General features: G+C 38.3%; 1 protein-coding gene and 1 pseudogene across 1 annotated transcript; both read right to left on the bottom strand.

Moving 5' to 3' along the window:
- Positions 1-619: 619 nt before the first annotated feature.
- LOC135231977 (olfactory receptor 52E8-like) lies at positions 620-1,662 on the bottom strand (annotated as a pseudogene).
- Positions 1,663-10,061: 8,399 nt separating this feature from the next.
- On the bottom strand, positions 10,062-11,386 carry LOC100664233 (olfactory receptor 52N2). Its single transcript, XM_010602120.3, has one exon. It carries the CDS (start codon positions 11,046-11,048, stop codon positions 10,062-10,064), a length of 987 nt encoding a protein of 328 aa, XP_010600422.3. The 5' UTR covers positions 11,049-11,386.
- Positions 11,387-21,266: the final 9,880 nt, after the last annotated feature.

The following is a 21,266-nucleotide window of genomic DNA, read 5'->3' as shown; positions in this document are numbered from 1 at the left end:
CACACACACATCTACAGACAAACAAATTCACTTATGGGAAGATCTGCGTAGATATGATGAGCCTAGAAACACTCCATACAGTGCTACATCATCATGGGGAAATTTCTCCAAATTCTTCTCTCCCTCTTATATCTTTAGGACCTATCAGTTTCTGGCATGCAATAAAGTATCACTAAAAAATGTATGGATAAGAATAATTAAGCAATTAAGAAAGGAATGAAAGAATCTGTCACAAGTATTAAAGACCTGTACTCTTTGATGCAGGGATATATATCAATTTAAAAATGTAGCCAACAGAGTCAATAATCTGCAAAGGAAAAGAAGCATTTTGTTCCACGTAATCCTTTCTACCAGACTTTGCTCTGTAGAGGTTAAAAAGATTAATAACAGTAATAAAAACCTTGTAAACAAGTTACCCCAGACCTTTGGAATTCTAGAAATGTTCACAGTGATTTTTCTGACATTAATTACATTATGTGCTTTGTAGTGGGTGTCTGAAGAAATTATGAATGGCATAATACTAAGGTCAGGGTCTTTTTTGCTGTTGCCAAGAGTCTGTACTGGAGAAACACAACTTGTTTTCCCTTGGTTGAAATGCATATTTTTGAGAAGGTTTATGTTAGTCTTTTTTCCAAAAGGTGCTTGAAATCCTCTCCCGAATTTGCTTAGTCCTGACCCCATAGATCACAGGATTAAGGGCAGGTGGAACAACAACATACAAATTGGCCAGAAGGATGTGAATGTATCTGGGAACATTCCTGCCAAACCGGTGGGTCATGAAGGAAAAAAAAACTGGTGTGAAGAAGACTAGGATTACACAGATGTGGGAGCCACACGTATTAAGTGCCTTGAGTCTGGCATCTCGAGAAGGAAGGCAGAAGACAGCCGGAGTATTCTCACATAGGAGATGACAATCAGAATCACATCGACAAGCACCAGTGATATAAGAGTTAATCCAAATATCATGTTTACCTTTATGTTGGCACAGGCCAGCCGAGCGATTCCCATGTGCTCACAGTATGTGTGGGGGATTATATGGTGTCCACAGAAGGGAAGCCTCAAGATAAGAAACACCAAGGGGATAACCAAAAGGAAATTGACAACAAATACCACCACCAGGAGGAGACCAATGGTTCTGCTCGTGAGAATCAGGCTGTACTGGAGAGGGTTGCAGATGGCTACATAGCGATCGAAGGCCATAGCAACCAACACAACAGTCTCCATAGCAGTCAGCATATGAATGAAGAACATCTGTGTGACACAGCTCCCAAAGCTAATCTCTCTCACTTAAACCAGAAGATGCCCAGCATCTTGGGGATAGTGGATGTGGACAGGCCCAGATCAATGGAGGCTAACATGGCCAAAAAATAAAACATGGGCTGATGAAGGCTGTTTTCAGTCTGGATTACAAACAAGATAGTGATGTTCCCTACAAGGGCAACCAAATATACAGAGCAAAAAGGGAACCCGATCCAAATGTGCATCTCTTCAAGACCTGGAACACCCAGCAGGAGGAAAGACGAGGGGTGGAATTCGGTATCATTTGAGCGGGACATCCTCTCTCTGTTCTTTTGGAATCTGAGAGACAACAAACAGGTTAACAAACACTTTAAAAATTCAAATGACATCAAATAAAGAAAGTACAATAAATTTATAGCAACAATCAGCAGGAAATCGTGAAGAAGATTATATGTCAGTATTTGAATGATGGATTTATTCAAACACTCAAAAATATTAATTTAGTTCTTCTAAAGTACATCAAATAAATCAGGTAAAGTTTCTGATTTAATTTCATATTATTTTAAGGTGAGACAAACTAAACAAAAAAAGTATACATATATACATTTATATATATTCTCTATGCTTTGAAGTAAAATAAATCATGACAATTGGATAACGATTCTGAAATCGGTGCCATTTTAAATACGGTTGTGAGGGAAGTCCTTTCTAACAAAATGATATTTAAGCAGAAACATGAATGCAGTGTGGAGATGATTTGTTTTAAACTTAATAATGAAAATTAAATATGTTTAAGATATAGAATGACACTTAGGTTTACATTCTTGAAAGAATACTCTTTCATTCCAACATAAACTGAAAGTAGTGACAATTGCTATTCTCTAGTAAGAAGCCCTTGTGGTGCAGTGGTTAAAGTGATTGACTGCTAACTGAAAAGTCAGGTTTGAAACTCAGCTACTCCAGAGGAGAAGAATGTGGCAGTCTGCCTCTGTAGAAATTTACAGCCTAGGAAACCCTATGGGATGGCTATGAGTCAGAATTGACTCAATGGTAGTGGATTTATTAATGCTATGAAACAGGGCTTTAGAGAAGTCAGTCACCCTCTCTCTGGGGAATCAGGAAGCAGGATCGTGAGAAGGAGTACAGGAAGCTATGGAACTCTTCGTCCTTATGTTATTTTCTCCTTTCCTACTAATTGGCTGGTATGGTAAGTTGCAGCTCTCTGCTCAGGAGGTGCCCTGAGCACCTAGACTAAGAGAGACTTGGGTAAGGTAGACAAATCAGGGAATTACTCATTTCCAAAGGCTTTGTAGAGGTATTGATTGAAATTTTTATAGACATTTACTCTAAAAATTCTCCCTAGGAAAAAATGTACACTGTAGTAAATACCCTCTTTGATCTGTGATTTTAATACACCTGAAATTAAGAAGAAACACAACAGGAAACTTTATCTCTACCAAAAACATTCAAACACATACCTTATGCTTCTGCTACATGGTCTAAAACTCTTCTGCACATTTCAGCTCCAACTTTATTCTAGGGGTGTCTTGATATGTCACAATGTCTCAAATCTCCTATCATTCATTTCTGGTGCCTCCATTCCAGAGCCCAGTCTTGAACAGTATCGCTAGACTTAGTCATGATCAGACTACTGCAGCATCTCCCCTTCTGACTTCATTCTATTTGTCAGCCCTACAAAGAAAAGTTTATACTTGTACTGCAGCAGGCTTTCCACCTCCAGCCCAGCTCCCACAGGACCATTAATCTCTAGGGTCTGGAAGATTCCTCTTCCTGGAAGAAAATTGTTAATCCTCCTGTGACTATATTCTGAACCATGGGATGGATCTATGGCTACCATCTTCCACTAACCTCTTCTCTGATCATCCCCACAGACCTACCCCTGAGTTTCGATTTTGCCCAATAGAATTAAGATCTCAAGAAGATGTTGGCTTTGAGTAATAATAAGAGAAGCAAGAGAATATAATTGGAATCATATGATATAGTCTGGAGAAATAATGAATATAAAATAATGAGTATAAAATTAATGGCATATGTAAGCAGTGCTGGATAGCAGTGAGTTTAAGGACTCCAAGGCATTAACACTCTGAGTTAAGTAAGGGGAAATGGACAGATATCACACATGTTGAGGCTTCTAGAACCTGCTAATTAGTACAAATTCACAGAGACTGGAGAAGTAGCAGATTTCCCGGTCTCTACTATGTACTGCATTCTGAAACCATACAGAGAGTCTAGTATCCTCTCTTCTAAGATCCAACAACAATGTGACCTGGCAGAAACAGCCCTACTCTACCGTGTCAATATTCAGAGCTCAGATATTTCTTCTCATGTACTTTTTGTTCAGACCAACATAGATTAGGTTTTTGTGGTCTAGAGAACACCACAGATGAGCAGGTATACCAAAGCAGCATAACAGAGTGATTGGTATAAAGAGGCTGGAAATCCTTCCATATGCAGTTGACACAGGTTATTAAATATATTGTAGAAACTTGAGAAGTCAGTGAGAAGTAGGAGAATAAAACAAAGGGAAGAAGGAGCACTTAACCATTTACTAACATATGTGATGTGATGAACTGGTAGCACGGTCCACTTTCTCAGCAGTCTTCCAGTGTTGATTGGACTTATTACTTATTTATAGCCAGTTTTGATGGTATTCTGCAGGAAACCAACTACTTCTCTAAGTGTCCAACCTGCAGGAAATCTTAAAGGTTAACCCTTATTTATCAGTCTCACCACTATCCCAAGGAGTGGCCTCCATCAGGAACCCAGACCTTTTAAATTCATAAGCCTAAGAGCCATATCATGGACATTATTAGAGATGATACTAGTGGGTGCTTAAGAATGGAATGGTGGGCACTTCCATGGTAAAATATAGAAGGGATAGTTTTAGTCAGGGTGGGTGTATCCTTAGGCAAGTTGGTCATTCAAACTTTCAATGAAAGCAGGTGCTAGGCACCTAAAATTTGTCTTTGTGTCAGCTTTTTCAGTATTCTCTTGTTCCCAGTATCTGTGGAAGATGCAAAGCATGAATTTAATATTTAGATGACATCTGATATCCTAATAGTAAAGAATTTTCCTTGTAATGCTCAAATTGGTATGCAAGGATGACTACAATTGGAATTCAAAGTCTCTGACTTGGCATACAAGTCATCAGATGACTTCAGAGTGCCAGGGGTCCCTTGGCTTATGCCTGTGGAGTAACTCTTTGGCTATCGTAATCTCATAGGGAGGAGTACAATTGTGTAATCCTCATTGTCCCTATCTTCCTTAATATCGTCTTTATGTAAGCTATTAAGTGATCAGTACATGAGTGTCAAACCCTTCAACAATTATGGGGAGAGTCTCTGCATCCCAGTGTTTTGTCTCATAAAAATAGGTTTGGAATACAATAAACCTCATCACATTTGTTCCCTTAATCAGGGAACCCCCCCCCCCCCGTTAGTTCAGTGATCTTGCTTGGTCCACCTTGAACTTATTAACTTTACGATGAGGGAGGGAAGGCTGGGAGGTCACAATCAGGTGTCACATGTACCCTACAATTTAAGCCTCCCCCCTTCACTCCCACTTAACAAGGTTGAATATCATTCCAGCAATAGTGTGCCGGCTAAAAGTGATCCTTCCCAGCTCAGAATGAGAGTCAGGAAATTCACTTATTTGTTCCACATTGCTATATGTTGTGAATTAAATTGAGACCCCCCCCCCACCAAATATGTGTTGTCAGTCCTAATCCCCATATCTGTGGTTACAACCCCATTTGGGAATCAACCCAGTTCTACTAGGTTCTCTTTATTGTGTTAACGAGGCAGTATTAGTGCAGAGTGTGTCTTAAATTAATCTCTTTTGAGATATAAAAGAGCGGATTAAGCAAGCAACGACAGATGGGGGAAGATAGATGCTAAACTATAAGAAGACCACCGAGGAACAGAAGCTGAAAAGAGACAAGGACCTTGTTCCAAAGCTGACAGAGAGAGAAACCCTTCCCCTAGAGCTGGGATCCTGAATTAGGACTTCTAGCCTCCTACCTGTGAGAAAATAAATTTCTGTTTGTTAAAGCCACCCACTTGTGGTATTCCTGTTAGAGAAGCACTATATAACTAAGACAGTATGACACAGATATGGGTGCATTTCATCAGGTGTCTTTCTTGTGCATTTGAAATTTTAAATTATATTTTCTACTGCAGTACCAGTTGAGCCATATGCACAATGGAGTCTATCTCCTTCTTTAACACTGAGGTGCTGAGTTAGCCTCCCTTTTTTTTTTTTTAACTCCAACCCCATTTCAAGAGTGTCTGCAGTAGAATTTATTCCCTCCTGGCCAACTCCTTCTAAGGCCATTAATAACAACTATGGGATACTCTTCTTGTTTATGCAAGACCCACCAATGGAAAAAAATATAAGTCACTATGAACATTTGTTGACCAGCCTCCTTATTCAGGCCTAGACTTTGTCTGTGCATGCTAATAAATGTTTGCTGTTTTAAGCTGTTAAATTCTAGGTATTTTTTTTTAATTGTATTATAGATGAAGGTTTACAGAAGAAACTAGCTTCTGATTAAACAATTAGTACACATATTGTGTTTGTGAAATTGGTTACCAACCCCACAACATGTCAACACTCTCCCTTCTAGATCTTGGGTTCCCAATCACCAGCTGTCCTGACCCCACCTGCCTTCTAGTCCTTGTCCCTGGGCTGGTGTGCCCCTTTAGTCACATTTGGTTTATGGGCCTGTCCAATCTTTGGCTGAAGGGTAAACCTCAGAAGTGACTTCATTACTGAGTTAAAAGTGTATCCAGGGGGCACACACTCTGGCCAGACCAGTCTCCATGAGGCCAGTAAGTCTGGTCTTTTTTTGAGTTAGAATTTTGTTCTACATTTTTCTCTATCTCTATCCAGGATCCTTTATTGTGATCCCTGTCAAAGCAATCAGAGGTGGTAGCCGGGCACCATCTAGTTGTGCTGGACTCAGTCTGGTGGAGGCTGTGGTAGTTGTGGTCCATTAGTCCTTTAGACTAATCTTTCCCTTCTGTTTTTGGTTTTCATCCTTCCTTGCTCTCAACAGGGTGAGACCTGTGGAATATCTTAGATGGCCACTCACAAGATTTTAAGACCCCAGACACTACTCACCAAAGTAGAATGTAGAACATTTTCTTTATAAACTGTTATGCTAATTGAGCTAGTTGTTCCCTGAGACCATGGTCTCTGGAGCAATTTTTTGTTCAACCACAGATAATTATTATATTACATTATGAACTTCAATGATATTTTAACTATTTTTAAAAAGCTAATATCTGTACCGATTTAAGAAAAATCACATGTAGCATTCAATGGCATTAATTATGAAGAAAATAAATTGGATAAGAGGAATAGGACATGTCGTTATTAATTATTACTGAAAGCTGTAGACTCAGGGAAGATTTCTGTAATAAGTGGTATTTTAAGTAAAGTCTTGAAAGAAACTATTGAGGAAGACATAAAGAGAGGTCCATTTCAGGTAGACAGATGGGAATGCCTAATGAAAATTACCAAAGAAAGAACGTACTTGTCATGTTTGAAAAATAAAGTTCACATCCAAGTGACTTGATAGAGTAAGGAAAAAGGAGAGCTGTAGTAGATAATATCAGAGAGAAAACCAGGGTTCAGATCCTGTGGCGCATGGTAAGGATTTTCCTTTCATTCTAAATGAACTGAGAAAGCATTGGAGCAATTGGGGCTGAGGAGCAACGTATCTGACTCATACTTTAAAAGAATCATTTTAGCTGCTTTGCAAGAAAAGGTGGGGGAGCAAGACCAGTTAGAAGGTATTGCAATTGCAAGTTCTGATAGCCTGTAATGGCCATGGTGGAGGTGTTGAGAACTGGTCCGAATCTGTATATATTGAAGATAGAGCTAACACAATTTGTTGAATGATTGTGAGTATGAGAAATAAACAAACAAAAAAAATCAAAAACAACTCCACAATTTTGACCTGTCAACAAGAAATTTGGAGTTACAATTTACTGAGATGAGGAACAACACAAAGAGCAGTTTTGTTGGAAATAAGGAGTTAATTTTAAATATGTCAAGTATTAAATCAACAGATAAATAGTCACGTGGAGTAAGTAGCTCTATATGCAAGTAGTGAGTTCTGAGGAAGGCTGCATGCTGGAGATACGAAAGAGTTACAGGTGATATTTAAGGTGATGGGATTGGATGAGATCCCATAAGCAGCAAGCAGGTATATACAAAGAGAAGTACTTTGACTGAGCGCAGGGTACTCAAAAAACAAAGAGAGGAGTAGAAAAATGCAAAATATGATGATCAATAGTGGCCAGTGAGGTAGGAGTTTTAAAAGACATTAGGATCTAAATGAAAATAATTATTTAGTAAGGATGAAGAAATTAACTCCATTAAATGCTGCCATTGGATAAAAAATGCAATTTGACCATCTTCAATAGCTTGGAGGTAACAGTGACTTAAAAGAGATGTTTTGGAGAAGTGTGGGATGAGAGCCTGAGTAGAGTGGGCTCAGAAAAAATGAATGGAGAGTAAGTATAGATTTTAAGAAGTGAAAATCTTTTTGTGAATTTTCTTTGAAAAGGAAACAGAGTTATATGTCAATCTGGAGGAGGAAGTGAGATTTAGATTTTATTATTGTTCCTTTTGTTGTTTTAATAGGAGCTATTGCAGTGGCGGTGCAGTGGTTGAGGGCTATGCCTGCTAACCAAATGGTCAGCAGTTCAAATCCACCAGCCAGTCCTTGGAAACCCTATGGCGCAGTTCTACTCTATCCTGTAGGGTCATTATGAGTCGGAATTGATTGGACAGCAACGGGTTTGGGTTTGATTGCAGGAATATTATATGTTGAAGAGAATGATCTGGACGAAGGGGAAATAGAAGCAGGAGGGAGATACTAGTTTAATGTTTTCAAAAATATATGTAGTCAAGAATGTATGAAATGTACCACACCATTGGAGGGAGTGCTTTGACTTGGCTATGAATAATTTATTCACAGAAGCATTTATTATTGTCGTTAGTTGCTGTTGAGTGGATTGGGGCTCAGGGCAGAGCTATATGTTGCAGAGTAAGACTGTTCCGTGGGCTTTTCCTGGCTGTAATCTTAACATAATCAGATTGCCAGGCCTTTTCTTCCACAGTACCTCTGGATGGGTTCTAACCACTAACCTTTCAGCTAGCAGTTGAGAGCAAAGCCTTTGCACCACCTAGAGACCCTTAACAGGAGCATAGTCACTGAATGTATTTGGAAGGGTCAATCAATGACTCCTGTAAAGTAGAAGGGGTAGCATGTAGTAATATTTTCATTTGAATCTATACATTTTGATGACTTTTAAAACAAGTATTTATTACTTTTAAAATTCTAAACCTTGAAATTATGCCTTAGATATCTGATTTAAATACCATTGAAGGTTTTGAGTCACATACACAAAAAAAAAGCTAGAAAAATAAGAAATAGAGATGTGAAATATATCCATACAAAAAGTGCAAAGCATCTCTAATCGCAAACAGCAGAAGCATTGGTAGTCACAAGCCAAATAACAAGAGGAAGGCTTAGAAAATTTGTTAAAGATCAAAAAAACAGTGCAGGTAGACCAGGAGAGAATATGCCCATAAATAGGGAGATTGGAAAAGAATCACAGAAAAAAATTAGCAACAACATGAGAAGAGAAAACAGCAATTCCTTGCACTGGAAAGGGAGATGGGATACAGAGGCTGGCGAAGCAAGATTCTGTAGTCCCAGGTTGGCAGCAACGAAAAACAGAGCAGCTTGTGTGAATGAGGAAAGTTCAGAAAAAAACATATTTTTAGAAACTTCTTTGCACATCAGGCAGGGTAGAAAAGAGGTTTTCCACTGGGACAATCCTAAAGCTACATAACACAGTTGTTAGTGAAAATTAAAGGCTAAAAGATTTACCATGGGTTTGACTTTTTAGCCTAGTAAGCTCCTCATGTTTAGTATAGCAGGCTATGTATACATTTCTATGAAATTATCTTTCTTTGTCATGAATTCAACCTCAGCATCTTTCCACAGGTTAACTCTAGAGAGGCTAATAATAAGACTTAAATAAGTGCCTGGAAAAGAAAGAATGAGTGGGCAAATAAATGGGTGAATAAATGAATGGATTATGACAGACAGTTGTAACTTAATGCTTTTGCCGGTTTGGCTGATAACGTGACAATTATGTTTTTGGGTCCATTTTAAATAGAGGTCAAAAACTGATGATATAGAAAAACAGAACTCTCAGACATGTCTTGTATGAACTATATTTTTAAAGATATCTAACCAACAATAAAAATTGGGAGATTCCATAAAACGTCTAAATATAATTGCCTGAAAAATACTGGACGATATTGCAATACTGGGCCCACACTACCCTAGGGCAAGAACATGCTTGATCTGGATAGAATCTGTCCTTTACGGAAGGGATATGCTTGCTCCATGTCACCACGGCCTCCTCTTCTTACGCAGTGAACATATACATCGATGCCAGGCCAGACTTCCTTATTTTCTTACCTGTCTTATCTCACTAGACATGTGAATCTAAAAACTCTAATGTAAAACATAAGTTACACACGGAATAGGTATGTTACTTTTTTATTCTATGTTCTCATCTCCATCAGATTTTTGATGACAAGAAACATTTCATGAGAGAAATGCCTGCGAAGGCTTTGAATCATACTTTCGAAGCCTTCAGAAAATCTATGTGTAAGAACAATTGGTTTTAATACCATTTCTTCTGCACCTTTTACAAGTTTCTTCTTAACTTTTTTTCCCCTAAGAAATAAATGTATTTTATTATCCATTTGTCTTAAGTAAAGACAATTTTCTCTCCAAGTAAAAATCTGATCACACCTTCCCGAATCTGCTTGGTCTTTACTCCATAAACAATTGGGTTCATTGTAGGGGGCAGTAGCAGATAAAGGTTGGCCACAATGATGTGTACGTGGTGGGGGATAAGGTGCCCCCCAAAGCAGTGGGTGAAAAAAGTAAAAAAGGCAGGGACATACGTGATGACAATGGCACAGATATGAGATGTACAGGTGCTGAAGGCTTTGTGACGAGCATCTGCTGATGACAAGCTCATTACAGCCTGCAAGATCATTGTGTAAGACACAGAGATACAGCAGATATCAAATACACCGATTAGGAGAGAGACCATCAAACCATAAATAGCATTAACCTTGAAACTTCCACAGGACACTTTGGCCACAAACATGTGGTCACAGTAAGTGTGAGGAATGAAGTTACCCTGGCAGTAGGGCAGGTGCTTGGTGAGGAAGGTAAATGGCATGATGAGCATCACACTCCTCAGAAAGGTGGCAAGACCAGCCTTGATGATGACACGGTTGGTGAGGATGCTGGCATAATGCAAGGGGTAACAGATGGCCATATAGCGGTCCAGTGCCATGAGCATGAGCACCCCAGACTCCATCCCAGTCAACATGTGTACAAAAAACATCTGGACTAGGCAGGCATTAAAGTCAATCTCCTTGAGGTCGAACCAGAATATGCAGAGCATATTGGGTACAGTGGTGGTGCACAAGGTGACATCAGTGAAGGACAGCAGGGCCAGAAAATAGTACATGGGCCTGTGCAGAGCCTCCTCATGGCTGATGAGGTAGATGAGCCCACAGTTCCCTACTACAGCGATGATGTACATGAAGCAAAATGGCAGGGAGATCCAGATGTGTGCAGCTTCCAGTCCAGGGACGCCGTTCAAGATAAAAAACCCTGGGGTCAGGCTGGAGCTGTTGGCTCCAGACGTAATAGCTGACAGGAGGAGAGCATACTGCATTCTTTAAAAGTGGTAGATCTCTAGACAGGAAATAATTCAAAGATGAGCAGAAAGCTTGGAAACCAAATGTGAGAAAGTGGTTTTCATAAGACATTTAAAATGAGGAGTAGTGACTAAGTCATTGGAGTCAGATTGGCCAGCTGCATATTCCACCACTTCTTACCTAGCTTGTGATATTGGCAAGTTATTTAACCTCTTATGCCTCAATTTCCTCAATCTAATGTGAGGAAAATAATTTTTTATCCTCAGTAAGTTGTCCAAATTATTCAGTAAGATAATGTATATAAAATGCTAAAACTGTGCATAGTAGCCAGTGAATACTTGGTAAATATCAGAAATAATTGTTGTGGTTGTTTGCTGTTGCTATCATTCCCTGTTTCAAGGTAAAGCATTCCAGGACATCATATTTATCTGGGGTCATTTGGGTAATTTCAAATGGAGCTACTCAGCAATGCTCTCACTCAAGTTCCATTGTGTACTTTTGGGTAGGAAAAAAAATCATATTGAGAGAGTGTGAAGTGAACTTTAGAATATAAATGCTACTTACTAGGACTCCTATAAGGTTAAGATAATGTTCTAATGTTTTAGAGAGAAAAAATGGTAAAAGTCCCTTAATTCTGGAATGAAATTCAGGGAAGTCTCCTCCTGCTAAACCCTTCCAAGCCTCCTACCAACTCTAGGTTATTAAGCATTTTGACTTTTGCACAGAGAACTGTTCTCTATGGGATGCCATTTCCAATGCTTTTTTCCTTCTAAGGTAGCCAGAGGGCTCCCAAACCACAAAACTGGAAGGAAGGGACCAGAATTTGAGGATATCGGGAGGAGGAGGAATTATATTGGTTCTGCCCAACTAGCTCGTAAAACTAACACTGGTCACCCACTACAGAAAACTCGCAGGATCATCTAAGATTGATGGTAGGTGAATTAACAATCAATCCACATTCATTAAATCAGGAACAAACTTAGAACCAGTTTTTTCTTCCACCTGCTCAGTAAAAAAATTCTCTCTACACCCTTCCTTCCAGAGGATCCTCAAGGATGCAAATATATTCTGCTACTGGGTGAGCTATTTATAAACTTTCCTTATTTTATTCAAAAGAAGAAAAACTAGATGACTTAAGTTTTACCAGGCAGTCAGACTGCAAGGGTCAAATCTTGTTTCTAATGCTAATTTAGCTGGATGAGCTTGTGCAAGTAACAAACTTTCTTGATACAATTTTCATTACCTTTAAAGTCGGGAGTAATAATACTGCGTACCACCTGGAGGTGCTAGAATGGTTAAATGAGAATTCCCCTAAGTGACGCCTGCCATCTATTAAGCAATCACTGTATGTTATCTATTATAATATATTATTTACTTCACAGATGTTTATTAGTGGTTCTTCCTATGTTAGGTACCATTTCAGTTTCTAGGGATACATTAGTGAGCAAAACAGACAAAATTTTCTCCATTTATGAAGCTAATATTACACTGGGGGTTGATTTATGTATTCAAGTTTACAGTAATATTATGGGTAAATTATATTCCTCATTTTATAGTTGAGGAAACGGAAGCCCAGGAAGACTTAATAAAATGCATAAGGCCACAAAATTAAAAACTGATAGAAGCAAGAGCCAACATTTAAATCCATGTTTGTTTGACTTCAAATCCACGTGCTCAATCTGCATCTGTTGTCCTTATTCACTGACCCCAACCCCTAGGAATAGTTGCATAAATTGCTTAAGCAAGTCACGATGAGACAGGAAGTATCTAATTTTCAAGAGGTAGAGAGAAAACTTATTCCTAAATAGTATCTGAGGAAGAAAATAAGACAAATGTATACATTTAAAGAAAGTCATCTTTAGTTTTGTATAAAGGAGCCTTCCACACAGCAACAGCCATCTGTGAAGACAGCCAAATCCCTGTTCCTGGAAGTGCTCAGACAGATGGTGTAGGCACTTGGTAGGGAACTTATAAGGAGCCCTGGTGATGCAATGGTTAAGTGCTCAACTGTTACATAAAAGGTTAGCAGTTCGAACCCACTTATATGCTTCAGAGGAGAAAAGAGCTGGTGATCTGCTCCTATAAAGATTACAGCCTAAGAAACCCTGTGAGTCAGTTCTACTCTCTGTCATACAGGATTGATATGAGTTGGAATCAAAGCCAGAACACACAACAATAACAATAACAGGGGCGTTGTATGGAAGGATTTCTATAGTTCCTTCTGGTAACTTTTTTTTAGAATTGAAGTCTAATGTTGGCTTAGTTTCCACTTCCCCACAAAGAACATTCGTACTGGAAGCAGCTGTGATTGAGTATATGTCTCCCTTAATGAAGGCAAAAATTTCGTAATCCTCTCATTGAACCCACTCTTGCCTAGACTCCTTCATCTCCAGTGAAGTATGAGGTAGTTTTAAATTTATTTCACTATTAAGGAAACTCTGCTTCCCTTCTTAGTCCTCAAACAAATGGACCTCTTTTCTGGCTGGAGTTAAGAAGAGAAATACTGAACTTCCCATCAACTACATCCCAAGCACTTGTGTTTCTTGTAAGAAAAGCTTTGCATTTTAGGAAAGTAAGAGTCTTTGGGAATTGCTCACCCTTACCTCAGTATCAGCAAAGACCAGACTTCTATGCATGACTGAGACTCTGTAGCACCAAGAGTTCTACAACAATTGAGTCTCAACTCTACCTAGCATTTCTGCACCCTTTCAGCATTCTCCAGACTTGAGTATTTATAGCTGTTTGGGTCCCCACAGTTGGATATCCCAGAGGGCTCTGGTTAGAGGAAAAAGATCCTTTCGACCTTCTGAGAAAAATAGTAAGATATCAAGGTTAAATATCATCTCCCAAGTGTGGATTCTGACCAAGAGGTCTGATAGTCATAAAAAAATTACTTGTTTTTTCCTTTATACTGATTTATAAAATAATTGTCTAGATATGTAATCAGAAAGTTCAAAAAAAACATTAAAATCTGTGAAAACATCCACAATACCAACGTCACCATAGAAGATAATATATGAAATCTTTCTCTCTCTCAAAACAGAGAGTGAGAATTTGGCTTATGGTTAGTCCTGAGTTTATTGGATAAATGAATGGATAAACCACACACATGTGCATGCAAACACTTATGTGTTTATTTGTAGTTTGGGGATGATGGCAAAACTGCTTTGCATAGATTTTTACAAATATTTTGTTACCTGCTATTCCCTCCTTAATATTTTACTATGAAGGCTGATCCTGAAAGAACTGGAAAAAAATCAAAATACTTTTTGTTATTTCAGATGGTGAACTTAGAAGCCTTTCTCCTAAACTTAGAACAAATGTTAAAAGAGCTCTTAAACTAGTCACTGAGAGTGTATCACAAAATACCCTAGAAACTGTAATTCTAACACATTGTTGATGGGAGTGTAAAATGGCCTGACCATCTTGCAGAAGAGTTTCTTATTAAGTTATATATGCTCCACATTTGTGACCCACCAATTCTATTACTAGATTTCTAATGAAGATAAATGAAAACATTTGTCCACACAAAGACTTGTACACAAATGCTCATACAACCTCACTACCAATAAAACAAAGAATGGAACAAGGATGTGTGGTGTATTCATTCAATGATTTATGGCTCATGAGTAATAAGAAACAAACTATTTATACATGCAACGACTAAAATGAATATCAAAAATATTACATTAGCCAAAGAGCCTAGACACAAAACACACATATTTTATGCTTCCATTTATAGGAAGTCCAAAAATAGGCAACACTAAACTAAGGTGATAGACATGAGAAAGTGATAGCCTCTGGGAAGGGTAATGACTCAAAGCAGCACTTGGAGAATTTATGTAGTGATGGAAATATTCTTATCTTGTTTTATAGGGCATTATATAGACATATGATTGTCAAAACTTATTAAACTGGGTACTGGAAAGCTGTGCATTTTATTGTATGTAAATTTTATCTCAATAACAGCCACAAGAAAAAGTACTGGCCTTTTTTTGGTTTTTAAAAATAAAAAGCTGATACTATAATTTATTTGGAAGTGCAACACGCCAGCAATAGCCTATGCAATACTTTTAGAGCAATGCAAACAAACAAAAGATCATGGCTATAGGCCAGACAATTGCAGGAGAATACCACAATTTAGCCATTCTTTTATGGATAAAAGTAATGCTTCTCTTGTTTGTGTGTTTTATTCCACATATTTTGGTGTTTTTTTTTTTTTTTTTAGTAACTTTTATTAAGCTACAAGTGAACGTTTACAAATCCAATCAGTCTGTCACATATAAGTTTACATACATCTTACTCTGTACTCCCACCTGCTCTTCCCTTTTTGAGTCAGCCCTTTCAGTCTCTCGTTTCGTGACAATTTTGCCAGCTTCCCTCTCTCTCTATCCTCCCATCCCCCCTCCAGACAAGAGCTGCCAACACACCCTCAAGTGTCCACCTGATATAATTAGCTCACTCTTCATCAGCGTCTCTCTCCCACCCGCTGACCAGTCCCTTTCATGTCTGATGAGTTGTCTTCGGGGATGGTTCCTGCCCTGTGCCGACAGAAGTTCTGGGGACCATGGCCGCTGGGATTCCTCCAGTCTCAGTCAGACCATTAAGTATGGTCTTTTTATGAGAATTTGGGGTCTGCATCCCACTGATCTCCTGTTCTCTCAGGAGTTCTCTGTTGTGCTCCCTGTGAGGGCAGTCATGGATTGTGGCCGGGCACCAACTAGTTCTTCTGGTCTCAGGATGATGTAGGTCTCTGGTTCATGTGGCCCTTTCTGTCTCTTGGGCTTTAGTTGTCGTGTGACCTTGGTATTCTTCATTCTCCTTTGCTCCAGGTGGGTTGAGACCAATTGATGCATCTTAGATGGCCGCTTGTTAGCATTTAAGACCCCAGACGCCACATTTCAAAGTGGGATGCAGAATGTTTTCATAATAGAATTATTTTGCCAATTGACTTAGAAGTCCCCTCAAACCATGTTCCCCAGACCCCCGCCCCTGCTCCGCTGACCTTTGAAGCACTCATTTTATCCCGGAAACTTCTTTGCTTTTGGTCCAGTCCAATAGAGCTGACCTTCCATGTATTGAGTGTTGTCTTTCCCTTCACCTAAAGCAGTTCTTATCTACTAACTAATCAGTAAAAAACCCTCTCCCTCCCTCCCTCCCTCCCCTCTTCTTAACCACAAAAGTATGTGCTCTTCTCAGTTTTTACTATTTCTCAAGATCTTATAATAGTGGTCTTATACAATATTTGTCCTTTTGCCTCTGACTCATTTCGCTCAGCATAATGCCTTCCAGGTTCCTCCATGTTATGAAATGTTTCACAGGTTCGTCACTGTTCTTTATCTATGCGTAGTATTCCATTGTGTGAACATACCACAATTTATTTACCCATTCATCCGTTGATGGACACCTTGGTTGCTTCCAAGTTTTTGCTATTGTAAACAGAGCTGCAATAAACATGGGTGTGCATATATCTGTTTGTGTGAAGACTCTAGAATCTCTAGGGTATATTCCGAGGAGTGGGATTTCTGGGTTGTATGGTAGTTCTATTTCTAACTGTTTAAGATAACGCCAGATAGATTTCCAAAGTGGCTGTACCATTTGACATTCCCACCAGCAGTGTATAAGAGTTCCAATCTCTCCGCAACCTCTCCAACATTTATTATTTTCTGTTTTTTGGATTAATGCCAGCCTTGTTGGTGTGAGATGGAATCTCATCGTAGTTTTAATTTGCATTTCTCTAATGGCTAATGATCGGGAGCATTTTCTCATGTATCTGTTGGCTGCCCGAATATCTTCTTTAGTGAAATGTGTGTTCATATCCTTTGCCCACTTCTTGATTGGGTTGTTTGTCTTTTTGTGGTTGAGTTTTGACAGAATCATGTAGATTTTAGAGATCAGGCACTGGTCGGAGATGTCATAGTTGAAAATTCTTTCCCAGTCTGTAGGTGGTCTTTCTACTCTTTTGGTGAATTCTTCAGATGAGCATAGATGTTTGATTTTTAGGAGCTCCCAGTTATCAGGTTTCTCTTCATCATTTTTGGTAATGTTTTGCATTCTGTTTATGCCTTGTATTAGGGCTCCTAGGGTTGTCCCTATTTTTTCTTCCATGATCTTTATCATTTTAGTCTTTATGTTTAGGTCTTTGATGCACTTGGAGTTAGTTTTTGTGCATGGTGTGAGGTATGGGTCCTGTTTCATTCTTTTGCAAATGGATATCCAGTTATGCCAGCACCATTTGTTAAAAAGACTATCTTTTCCCCAATTAACTGACACTGGTCCTTCGTCAAATATCAGCTGCTCATATGTGGATGGATTTATATCTGGGTTCCCAATTCTGTTCCATTAATCTATGTGCCTGTTGTTGTACCAGTACCAGGCTGTTTTGACTACTGTGGCTGTATAATAGGTTCTGAAATCAGGTAGAGTGAGGCCTCCCACTTTCTTCTTCTTTTTCAGAAATGCTTTGCTTATCCGGGGCTTCTTTCCCTTCCATATGAAATTGGTGATTTGTTTCTCTATCCCCTTAAAATATGACATTGGAATTTGGATCGGAAGTGCGTTATGTGTATAGATGGCTTTTGGTAGAATAGACATTTTTACTATGTTAAGTCTTCCAATCCATGAGCAAGGTATGTTTTTCCACTTAAGTATGTCCTTTTGAATTTCTTGTAGTAGAGCTTTGTAGTTTTCTTTGTGTAGGTCTTTTACATCCTTGGTAAGATTTATTCCTAAGTATTTTATCTTCTTGGGGGCTACTGTGAATGGTATTGATTTGTTTATTTCCTCTTCGGTGTTCTTTTTGTTGATGTAGAGGAATGCAAGTGATTTTTGTATGTTTATCTTATAACCTGAGACTCTGCCAAACTCTTCTATTAGTTTCAGTAGTTTTCTGGAGGATTCCTTAGGGTTTTCTGTGTATAAGATCATGTCATCTGCAAATAGAGGTAATTTTACTTCCTCCTTGCCAATCCGGATGCCCTTTATTTCTTTGTCTAGCCTAATTGCCCTGGCTAGGACTTCAAGCACGATGTTGAATAAGAGCGGTGATAAAGGGCATCCTTGTCTGGTTCCCGTTCTCAAGGAAAATGCTTTCAGGTTCTCTCCATTTAGAGTGATATTGGCTGTTGGCTTTGCATAGATGCCCTTTATTATGTTCAGGAATTTTCCTTCAATTCCTATTTTGGTAAGAGTTTTTATCATGAATGGGTGTTGGACTTTGTCAAATGCCTTTTCTCCATCAATTGATAAGATCATGTGGTTTTTATCTTTTGTTTTATTTATGTGATGTATTACATTAATGGTTTTTCTGATATTAAACCAGCCTTGCATACCTGGTATAAATCCCAGTTGATCAGGATGAATTATTTTTTTGATGTGTTGTTGGATTCTATTGGCTAGAATTTTGTTGAGGATTTTTGCATCTATGTTCATGAGGGATATAGGTCTATAATTTTCTTTTTTTGTAATGTCTTTACCTGGTTTTGGTATCAGGGAGATGGTGGCTTCATAGAATGAGTTGGGTAGTATTCCGTCATTTTCTATGCTTTGAAATACCTTCAGTAGTAGTGGTGTTAACTCTTCTCTGAAAGTTTGGTAGAACTCTGCAGTGAAGCCGTCCAGGCCAGGGCTTTTTTTTTGTTGGAAGTTTTTTGATTACCGTTTCAATCTCTTTTTTTGTTATGGGTCTATTTAGTTGTTCTACTTCTGATTGTGTTAGTTTAGGTAGGTAGTGTTTTTCCAGGAATTCATCCATTTCTTCTAGGTTTGCAAATTTGTTAGAGTACAATTTTTCGTAGTAATCTGAAATGATTCTTTTAATTTCATTTGGTTCTGTTGTGATGTGGTCCTTCTCGTTTCTTATTCGGGTTATTTGTTTCCTTTCCTGTATTTCTTTAGTCAGTCTAGCCAATGTTTTATCAATTTTGTTCATTTTTTCGAAGAACCAGCTTTTGGCTTTGTTAATTCTTTCAATTGTTTTTCTGTTCTCTACTTCATTTAGTTCAGCTCTAATTTTTATTATTTGTTTTCTTCTGGTGCCTGATGGGTTCTTTTGTTGCTCACTTTCTATTTGTTCAAGTTCTCTGCTTTTGGCTATTTCTTCTTTTTGTATGTGTGCATTTATCGATATAAATTGGCCTCTGAGCACTGCTTTTGCTGTGTCCCAGAGGTTTTGATAGGAAGTATTTCCATTCTCGTTGCATTCTGTGAATTTCCTTATTCCCTCCTTAATGTCTTCTATACCCCAGTCTTTTTTCAGGAGGATATTGTTCATTTTCCAAGTATTTGATTTCTTTTCCCTAGTTTTTCTGTTATTGATTTCTAGTTTTATTGCCTTGTGGTCTGAGAAGATGCTTTGTAATATTTCGATGTTTTGGACTCTGCAAAGGTTTGTTTTATGACCTAATATGTGGTCTATTCTAGAGAATGTTCCATGTGCGCTAGAAAAAACAGTATCCTTTGCAGCAGTTGGGTGGAGAGTTCCGTATAAGTCAATAAGGTCAATTTGGTTGATTGTTGTAATTAGGTCTTCCGTGTCTCTATTGAGCTTCTTACTGGATGTCCTGTCCTTCTCCGAAAGTGGTGTGTTGAAGTCTCCTACTATAATTGTGGAGGTGTCTATCTCACTTTTCAATTCTGTTAAAATTTGATTTATGTATCTTGCAGCCCTGTCATTGGGTGCATAAATATTTAATATGGTTATGTCTTCCTGATCAATTGTCCCTTTTACCATTATATAGTGTCCTTCTTTATCCTTTGTGGTGGATTTAAGTCTAAAGTCTATTTTGTCAGAAATTAATATTGCTACTCCTCTTCTTTTTTGCTTATGGTTTGCTTGATATATTTTTTCCATCCTTTGAGTTTTAGTTTGTTTGTGCCTCTAAGTCTAAGGAGTGTTCCTTGTAGGCAGCATGTAGATGGATCGTGTTTCTTTATCTAGTCCGTGACTCTCTGTCTCTTTATTGGTGCATTTAGTCCATTTACATTCAGCGTACTTATAGATAAATAAGTTTTTAGTGCTGTCATTTTGATGCCTTTTTACGTGTGTTGTTGGCAATTTCATTTTTCCACATACTTTTTTGTGCTGAGATGTTTTTCTTAGTAAATTGTGAGATCCTCATTTTCATAGTGTTTGACTTTATGTTAGTTGAGTCGTTACGTTTTTCTTGGTTTTTATCTTGAGTTATAGAGTTATTATACCTTTTTGTGGTTACCTTATTATTTACCCCTATTTTTCTAAGTAAAAACCTAACTTGTATCGTTCTATATCGCCTTGTATCACTCTCCATCTGGCAGTTCAATGCATCCTGTATTTAGTCCCTCTTTTTGATTATTGTGATCTTTTACCTATTGACTTCCATGATTCCCTGTTATGTATACTATTTTATTTTTTTTAATTAATCTTAATTTGTTTATTTTTGTGATTTCCCTATTTGAGTTGATATCGGGACGTTCTGTTTTGTGACCTTGTATTGTGCTGGTATCTGATATTATCGGTTTTCTGACCAAACAATATCCTTTAGTATTTCTTGTAGCTTTGGTTTGGTTTTTGCAAATTCTCTAAACTTGTGTTTATCTGTAAATATCTTAATTTCGCCTTCATATTTCAGAGAGAGTTTTGCTGGATATATGATCCTTGGCTGGCAGCTTTTCTCCTTCAGTGCTCTGTATATGTCATCCCATTCCCTTCTTGTCTGCATGGTTTCTGCTGAGTAGTCCGAACTTATTCTTATTGATTCTCCCTTGAAGGAAACCTTTCTTTTCTCCCTGGCTGCTTTTAAAATTTTCTGTTTATCTTTGGTTTTGGTGAGTTTGATGATAATATGTCTTGGTGTTTTTCTTTTTGGATCAATCTTAAATGGGGTTCGATGAGCATCTTGGATAGATATCCTTTCGTCTTTCATGATGTCAGGGAAGTTTTGTGTCAGGAGTTCTTCGACTATTTTCTCTGTGTTTTCTGTCCCCCCTCCCTGTTCTGGGACTCCAATCACCCGCAGGTTATCCTTCTTGATAGAGTCCCACATGATTCTTAGGGTTTCTTCATTTCTTTTAATTCTTTTATCTGATTTTTTTTCAGCTATGTTGGTGTTGATTCCCTGGTCCTCCAGATGTCCCAGTCTGCATTCTAATTGCTCGAGTCTGCTCCTCTGACTTCCTATTGCGTTGTCTAATTCTGTAATTTTATTGTTAATCTTTTGGATTTCTACATGCTGTCTCTCTATGGATTCTTGCAACTT

The sequence above is a fragment of the Loxodonta africana genome, chromosome 7 (assembly GCF_030014295.1).
Source record: "Loxodonta africana isolate mLoxAfr1 chromosome 7, mLoxAfr1.hap2, whole genome shotgun sequence".
NCBI lineage: Eukaryota > Metazoa > Chordata > Mammalia > Proboscidea > Elephantidae > Loxodonta > Loxodonta africana.
This window is presented reverse-complemented; position numbering and strand designations above follow the sequence as displayed.

Excerpts from the sequence above, each read along its gene's own strand:
- LOC100664233 (XM_010602120.3), bottom strand. The coding sequence starts at position 11,048 with ATGCAGTATGCTCTCCTCCTGTCAGCTATTACGTCTGGAGCCAACAGC.